The sequence below is a fragment of the Poecilia formosa genome, unplaced genomic scaffold (genome assembly GCF_000485575.1).
Source record: "Poecilia formosa unplaced genomic scaffold, Poecilia_formosa-5.1.2 Scaffold63, whole genome shotgun sequence".
Lineage (NCBI taxonomy): Eukaryota > Metazoa > Chordata > Actinopteri > Cyprinodontiformes > Poeciliidae > Poecilia > Poecilia formosa.
The window spans coordinates 1,817,788-1,834,126 of record NW_006800002.1 but is presented as its reverse complement, the minus strand read 5'-3'; the positions used below and the strand labels follow the sequence as shown (position 1 = coordinate 1,834,126).

Here is a 16,339-nt window from a genome sequence, read left to right as displayed (position 1 = left end):
TATATATATATATATGACAAGGCTTTAGTTATTTATGCTTATGTCATTTGTAAACCCATTAATCAAATTTGTCAAACACTATGTTTGACAGCAACTAAAGAAAGAGACCTATTAAATACTCTTATTGCTTTCTTATTTCCTAATGAGCAATTGAACGTTGCAGGCAAAATTGTCGATGCCAAGAAAACCTCTACAGCTGGCAGAAAAAGGAAAGCTGCAGCTCCTGATGCAAAAACCGGAAAGGTTTCTGAATCTGCAGGCTCTCCTGTTTTCACCCGCTGGCTCCTGAAGTCTGAACCCGAGAGCCGCTTTGAAAACGGCGTCGACGTGAAGGTACAGAAAACAGCATCACCTTCTTCAGAAACGAGAGGAATTGTGGTCCTTGACTGAGCGTTTGACATCCAGGCTTCATTTGTTTTCAGTTTGGCATCGAGGATCTGAAGGCTCTGCCTGATCAGACCAGCTGCTGGGACGGCGTCCGCAACTACCAGGTGTGTTGAGTTGATTATTTAACTCCATTTTTATTTTGGAAAACAAAACTCTGAGGAAAAGAGGAAATTCGTGTCTTCAGGCTCGTAACTTCATGAGGCAGATGAAAGTGGGGCAGCAGGCCTTCTTTTACCACAGCAACTGTAAGGAGCCGGGGATCGCAGGGATCATGACAGTGAGTCACTCTAATCCTGGTGAAGCATTAACAAAAAAAAGTATTCAGACCCCTGGAACAGTTCTGTGATTTTTTTTTCTCCTTTCTATAATAAAATTTAATGTATTTTATTAAGACCAACACAAGGTAGTGCATAATTATGAATGGAGTCCAAAGTTATGCATGGTTTTGAGAATCTTTTACAAATATAAACCTGAAAAGCATCTTAGCGGGGTCAGAGCATCCTTAAACAGCCTTAAAGTAATTTATGTAAGTTGAAGGCCTTAAAATGTCTGAAATTTACTAAAGAAAATGTTAGTTGTCCTTAAATAAATTAATCACAGATTTTAAATTGTGTTGTGGTGGAACTGTTTAATCTCATTTAGGATTATTCTCGTAGAACTTTTCTTTAAGGCAAAACTTTCACATCTTGATTCACTGATTCTATGACTCAAGGTCACCTGTAATACACTGCTAATACTTGCTAGGTGTTGTGCATAGTTTACTTGCTAGCTCTTTTCTAGCTAGCAAGCAAACAAACAAGCAGTTAGAAACTAGCATATGAATACCTAGCTAGCTTGTCAGCTAACTAGAAAGCCATATGCCTTTTTCATTCTGTGAGAAGCACAATGCTGCTGCCAAGAGCCACAAAAAGATATCGGAAATTTCACAGTTTTGGTCCCCTGCATTTTTTTTGTACATCTCTCATGATGTGGATCTTAAATTTCATTCATAATGGTCTTCAAAGGGTCTTAAAAAGTCTCAAATTTTTAAAGTCCAGTGCTGCTAATTGGTCACCAAATTTGTAAATGCAGTGTTTTAGATTTTTATTTCATTTGTTATCAAATTTGGAAAAACCCATAAATCGTTTTTCCTCCACAATTGTGGTGTATGATCACATTGGTATGACGTATGAATCCTTCTGGGAGGTACTGTAGGTTTGATGCTCAGCCCTGTTTCCTGGATCAGATCGTGAAGGAAGCCTACGTGGACCACACCCAGTTTGACAAGAAAGACGTTCACTACGATGCGAGCAGCACGTCGGACAACCCCAAGTGGAGCATGGTACGTTAGGAAAGTGATCCATTCGCCGGTTGGTTATTAATAAAGATCCCGCTTCGGAGCTGAGCTTTGGGTTCCCGGTCCCTCAGGTGGATGTTCAGTTTCAGAGAATGATGAAGCGTTTTGTTCCTCTGTGGGAGTTGAAGGAACACCACCTCCAGCACCGGGCCAACGGAGGACCTCTGAAGGACGTGGCTCTGTTCACCAGGGCCCGGCTCTCCGTTCAGCCTCTCACTCCAGGTCTGTAAGAACCAGTCATTGTGTTTTTGTGTCACAGTCCCAACCTGGTTCCAATTGCTTTTTCTTTTTCCGTAGAGGAGTTTGACTTCATTTTGAGTCTGGAGGACAAAGAGCCACTGTGAAGACTGGGTTCGTGACGCTGTGAAACCATTCACTGTTTAGAATAATAAATGAGTTTATTTTGACCAGAGATTTCTTCTGGGCTCTTGCTTTAGCAGGAATAAATTAAACTGTTGTATGTAAGAAGGATGCATTCACAACATATTGACAACATGACGCCACACGCTCAAGATCTGCTTGATGACTACCTTTGGTTTTAGCTGTCAAGTTGTCAACATGACGTGCTAAATCTTAAATGTACACGTGATAAATGAAAGAAAAAAGAATGCAGTGCTTTGCTACTAATTGTGAACACTATGACAGATGGATAAGGTCCAAGGGTATCACATTTGCCAGGTCAAGAAAAGCTTTAATAAAAAAAAAAAATAGTGAGGTCAGTTATGCTAGCTTGACTTTGACAACCTTACCACGAAGATGTGCTGTGGAATTCGGTGAGTACCGAGTGGATGTATTTTGAATTAAATTATTGAAATATAATTTTTTTTTAGACATTCTACTGACTGACTTAGTGTTGCATCACACTTTACACACAGAAGTTTATGACACAGTGCCAGATGCATATTAAGGTTCTGATTGGAAAAATATTGTGCCTTGACGCTAACCGCGTAGGAACCTTATACATTTGACTTTCTGCTAAACACAAATTAGAATTTTGTTACCAACCAATACAAAAATCACTTTATGTTGTTCATAAGGTGAAAGTAAAAATTGTGCACAATGCTGATCTAAATTATGCGACTGGTGTTTGCACGACAGGAAGTGATGATGAAAAATGCAGCAACGACTTCACCGAGTTGAACGCGATTACATCAGGGAAGGCGACTCTTTCTTTTCTTTTTTTTTTTCTTTTTTTGGTGAGTTATGCATTTTTAAAGAGAGAAAAAGGAGACACATCTGTGGAATTTATGGTTATTCTTTTATATTAAGAAAATGTGAAACATTTATTCTGCCTTTATCTTAGCAAAGAGATGCATTTCTGTTTTCTCAGGCAGAGACACTAACTATGTGTTATAATGTTGAAATAGAGAGGTTTTACTCCTTGGACGCTTAAAAAATATGGAAGTTCAGAACAATTAAAAAAACATGAGTTTAATTTGTAGTATAGTTATGTTTTGCGCTACCCGAGTGCTAACATTTGCAGATAGGAATTCCTCAAAAAGAATTAGCAACTGTTAGCACTGGTGCCTTACAGGAAGAAGTTTTATCCAGAGACCTTGCTGCAGATTTCTAACCCTTTACAGGTAGCATTTTTCTTTTAAATCTGAGATTGTTTAGATTTTAATAAAATTGTGTTTTTAACTGGGGATCAGAGAGAGAGCCATAGTGCAGCTTTCTGTTGCGTGGCAATATCTGATCTCATGTGAAAGAATGCCTGTCCTTGGGCACATCTGCTCCTCATCAGGCTTGGCACAGTTCATAACAAGACAATTCAGAGCGGAGCTAAGTATCTCTGGTGCGATGTTCTGTCGGAGCACGGCTCCTCCTCTGCATTATCCAGCAGCCCCTTTTGTCTCCCTGCATTAAGATTTAATAACCTGAATGTCAGCGTGCAGATCAGCAGTAATACCAGCCGACGCTATGATAACGCCAACACGCCATTGTGGTGTTTGCGGTACGTCCAGAAATCCTTCCCCAAATCTGTTTAACAGAAACACAAGGCACTTTCACTCGTCTACATACAGCGGCCGCACGGCCTTGGGCCTGACAAGCGGGCTGCATAAATATTCTATACCCTTGATGTGAGGCTTCATTTTCACTAACCACTTTGCAAAGACATTTAACCAGTTACACTAGTTGTAATACTCTGCTGTACAAGCTCAAAAGGACAAAGTAGCTGAGTTTGCCAACTAGTGCAACTTTTATCTGCTAGCTTACCAACATCTAGCAAAGGCCTGCTAGATGGACGAAGCGGCACACAATGCAATGGTATGACAATTACCACAAGTCTAGTGAGACAGTTGGCATTCAGGGCCTTCACATTAACTATCCATCCATTCATTGTATGTAGCTGTTTGTCCTTGTTGGGTCTGGGGTTTAACTTCAGCTTTCATTGGGTGAGAAGTGGGGAACATGTTGTGTACTCTAACATATTACTAGACTTGGATTAAAGTGGTTGACAAATAGACCCTAAAATCCAGTGATTTGGTGGATGGGCTTGTCAAAGTTTATTTTAGCTGCATTATTAAAGCTGTTGAACAACAGCTTTAATAATGCTTTAATAAACCCAACTAGTTAACTAGTGAAGATTTAGGAACCTACTTACACATTGTCAATTTATATTAAAAAGTCTATGTTGTAATTTCTAAGAAAAAGCGCAAACTTACTATCTGGTACACCTTGCTAGTGTAGGTTGGACTTCCTTTCTCCTTTAAATGTTCTCTGCAAACCCTCAAGATGGCTGAGTAACAATCACAGCAGAATTAAAATTTTTGACCAACCAGTCTTCCACAAACAACCACACCAAGTTCAGAGTCACTTAAAACCAACGTCTTTCCCATTTCTGATGCTCCCAACTTAAGCAGGTCGATGGGTGTAACTAGTAAGTAGCCAGTGAGCATAATTCATCACAAAGCCTACTAGTCGGGATTATGTTAGCCTGATAAAAACAATGCCCTCGTTCTACGCTTTACTTCATACAAAAGATCTGCACTTTAGGCTGTTTGCTTGCTGGAGGTGTGAACTTTGTTGGAGTTTAAAATTTTATCCAATTGCTAAAGTTTTGCTGTGATGTAACGCATCTATTTGACGCTATGAAACTTACCAGAAACTACCTGCACTGCAAACAACCATCCCTCACTGCGAAGATTTAAGATAGCTGTTAATATTAATTCAATATTAGAAAGCGCAGCCATCCTGCACTGAATGGCTTCGTTTCATTTCTACCTCTGCCAAAATGAAACCATGGCAGACTACAATTCTGAAACAGCACCGAAAAATTGATGTCATTGTTCACAATTCCTCTTTCTGTTCGCTGAATGGCCCGGTGGAAATTCTACCAGGCAACTTGAGCTCAGTGGGAGAAAGCCCAGACAAAGCACCGAGTGTAGATGAGAATCGAGCCGAATCGTAGGGCTAGACTTTTGTGCTACTACATAGACTCTAGCTTAGCATTAGGACTTCTGTTCCTACTAGCTGGACACCAATCCACCAGTTAGCAAAGTGTTGTGTCTAAACTGGTACAGAAGTGGTATTATAAATGTAAAACTAGTGGAATGTAGTCGGAAATTAAAAGCGATGGCCATCAGTGGTATTTTTACAACCCGTAGCTAATGTTTCTGTTGTCTCAAGCTTTGAATGCTACTTTCATTTTGCATTCAGAATTGTGGCAGATTAATAAATCCACTCAATTATGGACAAACACACAAGAGCTCTCCATTTGGCATCAATTTATTGGACGCTTGGGAATGAGGAATAATCGATAAGCATTTTGCAAAAGATAGATAGTTCTACTGTAATTTTTCTCTGGTTAAAAGACTAAAATCATGTTAGAGGCAGGAAGATTTTCATTAGCTTAATACACATAGGCACAACTTTCAAGTCTCTAATGAGGAGGATACAGATGACTCCGTACAGTCGGACCCTAATACAAACACTTCTCCGAAACACCACTGGAATGCTGAGGTAAAAGCACATGGACATGACAAGGTCAATCTGTAGCTCTGTGTCCGGGTTAAATCAACCTATACAAGCTGGAACAGGTTAACAGGTTTGACTGGTCTTATTTACAGATTTAAAAAACAAAAAACAAAAACAGGAAGTGGGATAATACTTCAAAGCTCTCGCCCAAACAGGACCAAGAGGTTCCAGTTTCTGATGCATTTTGTGCAACAAAAAAAAGAAAAAGGAAAACGTGTTCAACAAGATCAAGCAGTGCAAAAGTCGATGCTCTTTTTTTTTTTTCTCTTATTGTTAGACCTTATAGGAATTCATTCATTCATTCGACGTGGAATGTCAGAGATTCACTTGGAAGAAAATGGGTATTTGACAAAGAAAAAGGGAAATCAATATGTCCAAAAAGCATTAGAATGTAATGAAGAAAGCGTAAAAATGTAAAGGAATTTTACGTGATCTTACACAGCAGACACTGCGACAGGTGATTAGTTTGATTCCTGTACAGAAAATAATAAGCATGTGTGAGGAAGGAGCCTGAAGCCACCCTGAACGCCTCATGCAAACTGTTTTTTTTCTCTTCTTTTTTTTAAAAGTTCACGCACGGTATTAGTGTGCATCGTGTTGTGTTTTTTTCTTCCCTCCTTCCTCCCTTTTCACTCGTTTCTTTTGTTTGTTTTTTTTACCAGCACAGCCACGAGTAAAACAGCTGCCTCGCCAGATGTTTGCACAGTTGTCAGGTGATCATCCGTCCGGTGCAGATTTGCCGGCGAGCGGAAGATGGGCGGAGCTACCCGCTCTCCTCCTTGGCGGCCTGCTCCAGGGCGCTCTCTGAAGCGGCTGAGCCCTCGAACCTCTGGGAGGCGATGGCGGCCTGATGGGACATGCTTTTCCTCACCACGTCTCCTTTTCTCCACAGTGTGATTTCCTGTTAGGGTGGAGATAACAAAAGGTGACTCTTTTTTTTTTTTTTTTTTTGCATCCCTGCACAGTCTGTAGTCTGTACAGACTACGTTTTTCATATAAAGCTGAATGGAAAAACCTCCCCCAAAAATATCATTATTAAATTCTATTATTTTATCAGCTATAATAAATACTGAATAAACAGAAAATTTGGGTTTTCTCACATTATTAAATTTTATTTAATAATGTGTATTAAGTAAATATAGTATTTATAAAATGTAGGTATTTCATAAATATACGATGCTGAATAAAAAACATAAAAGTTTCTTACTTCTACCTACTCCTTTTCAAGCATGTTAAGATTATTGTGGTACAACAATATCTGTTTTCTGCATTTCTTGTTCATGTGTGTGATTTTTTACTTCTAATGTGTTCAAAATACAAATAAATAAAAATAGTAAAAAAAATAAGAGTAAAAGATGAAAAAATAAAATGTGTGAAACACTTAATCCCCCATGAACAGATTTGTTCATACTGTCTGGTTACTCTTGAAGGAAGGCATTAACTAACAGCAGCTTTCAACATAAATAAAAGTCAGCCATGCTTATTGGAATCGGGCTTTTTTATCCTCCATCAAGTTACAATTTTTCTCTGCTTTTCTGTCCTCACATTTTCGCCTTTGAAGCACAGAAGTAATTGTTGAGAAGTTGACACTAATCCGCGCTACTAAGGAGAAACTTTAGCTTGTTGGGTGTTTATATTTCAAAACAGAACCGTATAAAGAACATTTTGCGTCCCACACCGGACTCTGAACTGTTTCTCTTTCCCTTTCTTGTATGGCACCGCCATCTTTATTTCTGTATCAACTGGCTCAGCTTAATGATGACTAGTGGCGCCCTCTTCTGGATTTAGGGCAAACTACAACACTAAAGGGATGTTATTAGATAATTGATGGCACTCATTTGAATTTAACACAGCATTAAATCGACAATCGCAAAAGTTGCATTTTTGTCTCATTTTTCCAAATCAGCTTTGTTCATTTTGTGTAATTTCATTTAGTATTTTTGTTCCAAAATAAAGTCTACGTGAGTAAAGAGCATGTTCTCCGACACAACCCAGGTTTTTTTTATAACTCCAGACTGAATGTAGAGAACATCCAGATCTATCTTTGTCAAGGTGTGAGCTAATGCTCTGAGATCTGATATTGTTATATCTAACACTGTAGGTTTCAGGAATAGAAAGTATTTGACAATTTATCTGGTTACAGTGCAACACAGTGGTAAACATGGACTGCCACAGTTTGATTTTTAGCTAAATTATGGCGTTTTACTTTAGTCAAAAAAAGTTCAACATCTGTTTGGTCCAATTCCCATGATATGAACCAGGGGTCTATCACCTGTGGCTCTTTGGAACTGCATTTAATTCATTAAATTTCCACAACTGGAAAGTACCTGTCATTTTTATGTAGATCTATCTATTAATAATAGGCAGAAAACTATGTGCAAATATCAACATCCCATATAAGAAAATGTTAGTCATCTCCAAGAGTTTTCTATTTTTCAAACCTAAAGATAGGAATAAAATCACTGTTTTTTTTTTTTAAATAACAGGCTTCCTGTAGTAGATATTTATGAAAAAAAAATAATATGTCACGCCACATAATATTTGTTGCTCTAAAATGGTTTAACTTCACTGAATTGGGTTCAGAAATGCCTCTTTTGATAGTAAAGGTTGCAGACCTTTTTTTGGTCTCAGGGCTGCATAAATGAACTGCAACATTTAACACACCAGGAGATTAGTTTTCATATGGAATCTAAAAAAAGCATCAGAAGCTCAGAGATTAACAGCAATCGCTGCTCGGTCAGCAGCCAAAATGGCATCTTTCAAGAGCTGGGAAACACAACAACAACAACAACAAAAGAGCACTGTAATAAAAGCACATTCAAAAACTGAGATTTCATTGGGAATATTCCCACTTTACTTTCCTGGCCACATTTTCCCCTGACCCACAGAGAGACGGCTAACCTTTATTGTGATGCAGTTTCATGCATTATGCATCAGAACGCTGGCGGCCGTGATTTAAGTAAGAGCCGGAGCTTCCTCAGCAAAGACTGCATGGGAATGACCACTAAAAGCCACAGACAGAGAGAGGAAGAGAGAGAGAGAGAAAAGAGAGAAAAAGAGAGCGCAGAGCTGCGACAGCAACATGCAGCAGCCGTGCCGTATCGACGTGTTGTGGTCTAACATCGTTCCTGTATGTTTTACTTTTGCACTAGTCCAGACTCGCTGCTCAAATCTAAAGTTTCACCTATAAATAATGGCGCAGATTTCAAATGGAACATGAGCACAACTCTGGATGGATAAACAAATCAACACACCACAGAAGGGATTAGGGATTAACAGACGGACGAATGGATGGGTTGGTCAAAAGATGAAAGAAGTGCATGGAAGAATTGATGGATTATTAGAACAGTTACACTATGGTACGAGAAAAAAAAAGGAAATAAAATCATTTTCTATGCTCCAGCACTACAGAAACAAAATCTTACCAAGCATTTTTGGTCTAGTTTGTGGAGCAAATATCTTATTACACTGGAAATAATAATTCCTTAATATAGATGAAAAAGTTCTAGTTCCAGCAGCAGATTCTTTCACTAATAAGACATTTATTTTTCCTTCGTCATGAGTGAAATAATCTCACGGTGAACTTTGTACTTTTTTTTATACATTTTAAGGAATTATTGACTAAAAACAAAATCTGCTTTAACCCCCAAAAATGTGAATCTGGTCATTTACTAATCTAAAACTCTGAAATTAACTTACTTCTGTGAAGGTTGACATCAAAGTGAGGTTTGAGCCTGACTAGATTATCTCATGTAAACATAAAAGTGTAAAAGACGATAGAAATGCCTCTTTTTACACAGATTTCTTAAACATTTTGGCTCAAACTAATTTAAAATGAGAAGAAGAAAAACGGAATTCAAAATTTTAGTTTCCAAACCATGATTTCATGCACTAAATGTGAAAAAAAAGACATTCTCTTATATTTTGCTACAAACTTACTTATAAGTTAGTTTGAATGTACCGAGATATTTGCACTAGAAACTAGACCAAAAAACGCTTGGTAAGATTTTGTGTCTTTGCCAGAAATTTAGCACGTTTATCCCAAACGGCGATCTCGCCCTCCTGATCCCTGCAGCAGATCCGCCTTTTAAAACAACTAATGAGCCTCCAATGTAGCACTTAAACTGTTCCATCAGGCTCTGTTGTTGTTGCACCTGCAGACCGTAACAGGGGCGTGCGAGCGCTACAGCGAACCGGCGGTTTGTATCGATCCGTTTGAATGAAAGACTCGCTTTAGTTGACGCGAGTTGAAAAGTTAATGGACTGTGGGGAGATCAATTTTAGAATTCAATCTGTGTCCGAGTGGCGGAACAAGCTGGATTGTTAAGGTCAGTGTTTCTTTATTTTAAGCTCAATGGGAAATAAATGCGTTGTTCGCATCACCAAAAGAGAACTACTGTGAGCTCAGTGTGTTGGTGATCTGGTACTTCCTTTTCTTTCTTTTTTTTTTTTTTGCCTTTAAATGTATAACTCAAGTTAAATGTTATTAATTTTTTTAAACCGAGGCCCTTCACTTCTGTTTTTTGTTTTTCCATACCTGTTGTTTAAAGTAGCGTCTCTCCTCTTCATCGATCAATACCAGATTCAGGTAGTAACGCACGGAGAACTTCTTGTTGATGTCTCGCATGGTCGGAGTCAGATCATAACCGGCCAGAAATAATCGGATAGGAATAGATTCACCTGAAAGATGAACCGCATTTAATCACTTTTGTTTTTGCTCGTTAGAGCTGTAACGCTAAATGAAAGACGCTCACCTCGGACCGGCGCTCCGTCCATGATCTCGTACTTTGCGATCGTGTCGTTTTCGTGGTAGACGCTCGGGCCGGTGCCGGTCGTCTCGCGTTTGATGATGTCGATCTCCATGTGTTTTATTTTAATCCTCACCAGGAGGAAATAGATTTTGCCCACAATCACATCCTTCAGATGGTATCTGTCACAAAACAAAAGATAGAAACCGAAAAAAGAAAAAAAGAACTTCAGTAATGAATTAAACTTATTTTAGTTTGATTTTTGGTCAAAGAGCTTTTAAGCTGATACATGAACAACCCAGTTTTTTTTGTTGTTTTTTTTTGTACCTATGGATCGTTTTTTTTTTACAAACAGGGGAAAAAAAGTTGTTTTTCAACTGTTTATATGCTTTGTGGTAAAAGTTTAATGTTTTACGTCTACACTTTGAAATCAGAAGTATACTCTGCTCTAGCACTACAAGCCCATAAAATATTTCCAACCATTTTTGTTGTTACTGTTATTGGGTTTGACAGTTTTCCCCTAGCTTCCTAAAACAGGAAGGTTTTAGGAACCAGCTTTAACTTCCTATCAGCAACTCACTTAAAAGCATTATATTTCATATTCAACCATCGCTTCAAAAGCCTCCAGGAAAAAGACTTTTGAAGCGAGCACATCTTTCTCTGCTGAGGATCTTCACGCAGGGTAGGGTTAGCAAGAGCTAATGCTAGCTTGCATCCTCTCTGTTTTGATATGCCTTGTTAGTTTATATTTTCTTATTCACATGAAGATTTTCAACAACATTCAGCTGTGAAAAAGTAATGTTGTTCTCCTGTTTGAGAGCCAATGCAACACCAACTTATTTTTTTCCATAATCAAGCAACGCTACAAAATGTGTGTTGTTTTTGTTGTTGTTTTAAATATGCCTGTAATCAGTAAGCAATAACATCTAAAGATTCAATGGGTGGAGATCTCTTTTTAGAACAAACATCAGGTTTTCTTCGCTTGTCGCAGAAAATCATCCATAACTGTCCATGGCTAATTGTAGGCCTCGCAATAGTTTATAATCTCAACATGACTTACTTAGATTTGTTGTACTCAAACTCGATATGGAGGCAGTCTTCGATTCCAACTTCCATCTTGATAGAGGAGTTGAGTTCAGGGTAGGTGCTCAGTGTGTGGACCACAATGTCCATCTCTTTACTTATGTCATTTAATCTTCTTATCACCGTGGCACGAAGGAAGTACCTGAAAACGTAAACAGATTTTTACATCCAGTCTGTAAATGTGGCATAAAGACAACGTCGTCGGTTAAACGTTGAACTCGGTGTTGCATGCCAAGCAGGTTAAAATGTAGCCTTTACATTCTCTGCACCTGCAAGGCAGCAGAGTGAATGATCAAACGCACCTTAGCTTGACGTTCTGGCCTGTGTAGGACTCGTAGGGTTTCTCCACGTGTGTGAACTCAAAGTCGAAGGTCTGCGACTGGGTTATTTCACCGGGTCTCGCAAGATCCTTCACCAGGGAAACAAATTCATGATGGTTTCCTCTGTCGTAATACAGCTCTGGGCAAATGTGGGGAGAGAAAGGTGACGTTAAATATAAAAACATAGGGCAATCTACACAAAATTACATTAAAAATAAAAATATGTCTATGAAAGCCCGTACGTTACCCTGCACTTAAATGCTTTTTTTTTTTTTTACAACTGCTTGTTATTTATTGATAATGTTGCACATAATTACAATTGATCATTAATTCCTTTTGTCTAAAGAAACTTCAACAACTCTAGCTTTAATCTTTATTTTAAAAAATGTAAACATTTTGGAATATGGTAAGATTTTTTTTTAACAGTAGACAAAACTTGTATTTAAATACAAGTAAGTAATATTTACTCAGCTGAAACCGAAACTACTTGGGACTTTATTTTGTACAGAATATATGAGAAATGGATCTGAAGCTAAAGTTAAGATTTATTTGGAGGGTGAAGAATTAGATAAATAATAATAATAGTAATAATAATAATAAAATGCCCAAATCTTAAATACAATTAGACCAAGCTTAAATTACATTACGTCCAAGTATTTTTGGTACATTACTATCAATTTATTGGGACAAAGAAACATTCCTGTCTCTTTCACTGAAAATATTAAAAGAATACACTTTATTTTACTACTAAATATTCATACAACTACAGCAGTGTTATCCATAGCATGAGGAGGATCACGTCAGCCCAGGTCTTTCTGTTTCCTTGCAGCCATGATCCTCTGATACTTTCAGTTTGGAAGGTGTTGAACACTTTGTTGTTGATTTCCGCCTGGAGATTTGGGACAAGCCTCCCAACTGAGATGTAGCTACCATCAACTTGTTAGCACGATGAAGCACCACTCAGGTGTTTTGCACCATAATATGTAGGACAAACCCCAGAAATAATTACTATCCGCCTCCATGTACTACTTTCCAGTTTCACATTTAGGCTGCAACCTTCCTTCAGTTCAACTGGGAGCCTTAAGAATAACAGCTTTTTTTTTTTAATGCATTTGTTACATTTTATGTTTATATAGTCCATTCAAAGGTAGACAACCCCTAAGACAGCGGTGTCTAAAGTTTGGCACAGGGCCCATTTGTTCACCCCCCTTACCTCAAGTCAAAAATGGGTAAAAATGTAGCCAACAAAATAAAAAGCAATTAATGACTCAAAAATGTGGAAATTGTGTGTGTGTGTTTTTTTTTGTTTTTTTTGTTTTTTAAATAAGGCAACAGCCCAAAAGGATTTTTCTGTTTTGGATCGCCAATTATATACAGATTTTATTTTAAAAATTAATTTAGTGTTGAGCAGGTAAAAAGTTACACAAAACCCCAAAACAAAACAATTTTGCATTTTTAATTTCATGAATTTTGTGGCCCACAGCAAGTTTAACTTCTTGTCTGGACACCACTGCACTAACATTTTTCCAGATTGCAACCACAAACTTCTATAAATTTTATGGAAATCGTAGTGAACAACTGTAAAATTGTTTACACGTGAAAATCTGAGTTTGATTTGCACTTTCAGATGGCACTAAACTGAATGCACTAATTGCCTTCAGAAGTTCCTAATTTGTAAATAGTGTTTATCTATGTGTAATTTGGTCTCGGTATAAATCCAGCTGTTCTGTGAAGTCATTATTTGTTTGATGAAGAACATTAGTGAACAAACTGCATCATGATGACCAAATATTTTGGCTGCAAAACAACATTTTATCTTGTAAAGAACTGTTCAATCAAATATCTAAACATGTACAGAGAGTAGGACAACTGCAAATACCTGTCAACACATGACCGCCCACCTAACCGGTCAAGCAGGGGAAGGGGAATAATAGTGACTCAGATCTGAACCTTCATAAAGATAGTTACAAAGTCAGCCTTCTACACCCTCCATCCAGGATTAATGGACTAATATCACCAAAACCAGGAAGACGGAGAACATTACTCCAGTTTTGAAGTCCTTAAACTGGCTCCATGTAAGAAGTCTTGTTTCAGTTTACCAGTAACGATGCAGTAGGCTCGGCATCCGCATCGAGACTGTGCTCTGGTTCTGATGAGATCAAAATTGAACTTTTTGGCCAATATACAAAACACTATGTGTCATGGAAAACTAACGCAGCACATCACGCTAAATATAAACTATGCAATGAAGTGGTGACAGCACTGTGTTCTGTAGATGATTTTCTTCAGTGGAGCTGGCCAGAGAGACAATAGATGGAGTTAACTACAAGGTAACCCCGAGTAAAAATATATTTAAAAAAACTGGTTAGAGGCTGCCAAAGATGTGAGACTAGAGAGGAGGTTAACCTTTCAGGACAGTGATCCTAAATATACAACCAGGGCTGCAATTAAGTGGTTTAGAATAATTACTCTAAACCACTTAGTTGTGGTTTAGAGTAATTAAACCACCTAAATCCAGATTATAATCTGTCAATTTGAAACTTTAAAATTGATATACACAAATACTGTCCAACTAATCTGTCAGAGCTTGAACAATTTTTCAAAGAATTCAACAAGATTTCACTGGGTTGATTTGGAAAGCTCACAGATGCACACAAAGCTGGTAAATCAAATAAAACCAGCTTGAGATTGTAATGTAAAGAAATATCTGGACAAAAAAAAAACCTCCCTAAAATTGACACTGGATATGCTTTTCTAGTAAAAAAAAAAAACCCAACAACAACAGTCTATTGCAATAGACAAGCTTTCCTAAACTACAAATCTTTGCATTTCACAAATATTCTTATGAAGTACACCCAGTGCTTTATGAAGAATAATGCTTAAATTCCGGATCAAAGGAATAACTTGTGATCATTTGTTGCTTTATATGACTAATACTTCCCACCCACCTATTTGGCCGACAAATTCGATTTTGATGCCGTGATGCTCCAGCCTCTTCCCGGGGTTCTTCAGCGTCACATTCACCTTTCCACTGACTGTCTCTCCGTCGTAGAAAAGAAAGTATTTGTCTTTCTTCCCATCTTCGGTCTTGTGTTCAACCTTTTTTCTCGTTTCGGCGTCATTGAGGACTACATCGATTTCTGCACTTTGTCCAAAACTAAAGAAACTCATTATAACGACCGGGATGCTCCAACTCTTATCTCATTAAAGTAGTTGTTATCGCAGCGCAGGGACTTGTTAGCAGGCTGAACCAAGAGGACCCCGTTTTTCAACGATGTTTCGAAGCAGAAAACAAACACACATGAAGGCCTGCAGGGTGTACGAGCTCACTTCCCCTTTTGAGCTCGAATAAAGCACTTAGTCGTGAAGAAACGAATAAATATTGTACAAAAAGAAAAGTTTACTTTGGCTACAGGTCCATACCTACGACAAACTAGCAATATGACGGTAAAAGCAGAACGCACATGAATATGTGTGTTAGCAAATTAGCCGTTTCCGTTTTTTCTCTTCTACGTCGGACTCACTGCAACCATTTAACTGCCTTCAACAAACAGTCTAAGGTGGACTCGGTTATCGCGGCGTAATTTACTCTTACATGTTTGTGGTCTGACGGATAAGACAGAGGATGTTGTCAAACGAGTAAGATGTAACGTTAGCTGATGCTACTTGCGTTGCGTCGACTACTTCCGGGTAGAGGTTTTCAAAATAAAACCGGAAAGAAGCAAATGCGGTGGTAGACCTTTAAAACTCAAACACCACAAGGTGTATCTCGATTGATATTAGAAAACGCAATATTTTTAGTTTCCAATAAACTGTATCCCGTTTTTTCATTAGTTGAACATCATTAATTATCATTAATAATAGAAATGAAATGACTGTCCAGCGACTGCTAATTTATCGGCGACTTAAGTTTTCAATATCACCATTTTCCAGATATTTTAAAATAGCACTTTTTAATACGCAGTTCTATCTCGTAAAAAAACGGCTTTGACTCTGTTTTATTTGTTTAAAGATGTAGCTTATTTATACGTCAGCAATTTTTAGTCAAAAGTTGACATTTCCAAGTTTGAAGCTTGATTAACCAGTTCCTGGAAATCGAATCAATTTTAGGTTTCTCACCAGCCCCTACCTCAATACAGCCAATATGGCTGCCATAATACAAAGAGGTTGTTCTTGACAATGGTAATTATGTCTTAGCAAGAAATATATAGAACAAAGTGAAATAAAATAATACCCAAACTTTATTAGAGATGAAATAAAAACTACTTATTTGCACATCTGAGAATTTTGGTCACAAAACTTATTTTTATGAGTATATTTCAACAGAATTTTAATGTAAATCTAGCTTGTATTTTTTAATTGTAGTTAGGTTGGTCACTGAATATGATGACCAATTTCCACTAGCTTTTGAAGTGGGAATTGGAGCCTTATTAACTTGAGATTGACATCAGTTTCAGGCTAAGTCAACCCAGATACTTATAGTTTAA

At 37.9% G+C, this 16,339-nt stretch overlaps 2 protein-coding genes and 1 long non-coding RNA gene across 4 annotated transcripts in view; 2 read left to right on the top strand and 1 right to left on the bottom strand.

Annotated features, from left to right (window-relative positions):
* The window catches only part of thyn1 (thymocyte nuclear protein 1), a 3,273-nt gene extending 1,138 nt beyond the window's left edge, over positions 1-2,135 (top strand). For both annotated transcript variants that reach the window (XM_007554396.2, XM_007554395.2), the window contains exons 3-8: positions 164-333; positions 423-491; positions 572-664; positions 1,613-1,708; positions 1,795-1,945; positions 2,021-2,135. In XM_007554396.2, the coding sequence (XP_007554458.1) occupies positions 164-333; positions 423-491; positions 572-664; positions 1,613-1,708; positions 1,795-1,945; positions 2,021-2,067 (626 nt within the window). In that variant the 3' untranslated portion in view covers positions 2,068-2,135. The remainder of the gene's footprint in view (positions 1-163; positions 334-422; positions 492-571; positions 665-1,612; positions 1,709-1,794; positions 1,946-2,020) is intronic.
* Positions 2,136-2,484: 349 nt separating this feature from the next.
* Positions 2,485-5,803, top strand: LOC107836497 (uncharacterized). Its single transcript, XR_001662408.1, has 2 exons — positions 2,485-3,070; positions 3,154-5,803. It is a non-coding gene; the product is annotated as an uncharacterized LOC107836497 (long non-coding RNA).
* Positions 5,441-15,567, bottom strand: LOC103139649 (vacuolar protein sorting-associated protein 26B-like). Its single transcript, XM_007554394.2, has 6 exons — positions 14,801-15,567; positions 11,835-11,991; positions 11,510-11,674; positions 10,456-10,631; positions 10,239-10,381; positions 5,441-6,602 (listed from the first exon to the last, which is right to left on the bottom strand). The coding sequence occupies exons 1-6, from the start codon at positions 15,021-15,023 to the stop codon at positions 6,465-6,467; spliced, it is 1,002 nt and encodes a 333-aa protein (XP_007554456.1). The 5' UTR covers positions 15,024-15,567; the 3' UTR covers positions 5,441-6,464.
* Between the last annotated feature and the right edge of the window lie 772 nt (positions 15,568-16,339).

Excerpts from the sequence above, each read along its gene's own strand:
- LOC103139649 (XM_007554394.2), bottom strand. The coding sequence starts at position 15,023 with ATGAGTTTCTTTAGTTTTGGACAAAGTGCAGAAATCGATGTAGTCCTC. Across the intron at positions 11,992-14,800 it reads CGAATTTGTCGGCCAAATAG|AGCTGTATTACGACAGAGGA; the intron begins GTGGGTGGGAAG and ends ACATTTGCCCAG. Across the intron at positions 10,382-10,455 it reads GGACGGAGCGCCGGTCCGAG|GTGAATCTATTCCTATCCGA; the intron begins GTGAGCGTCTTT and ends TTCATCTTTCAG.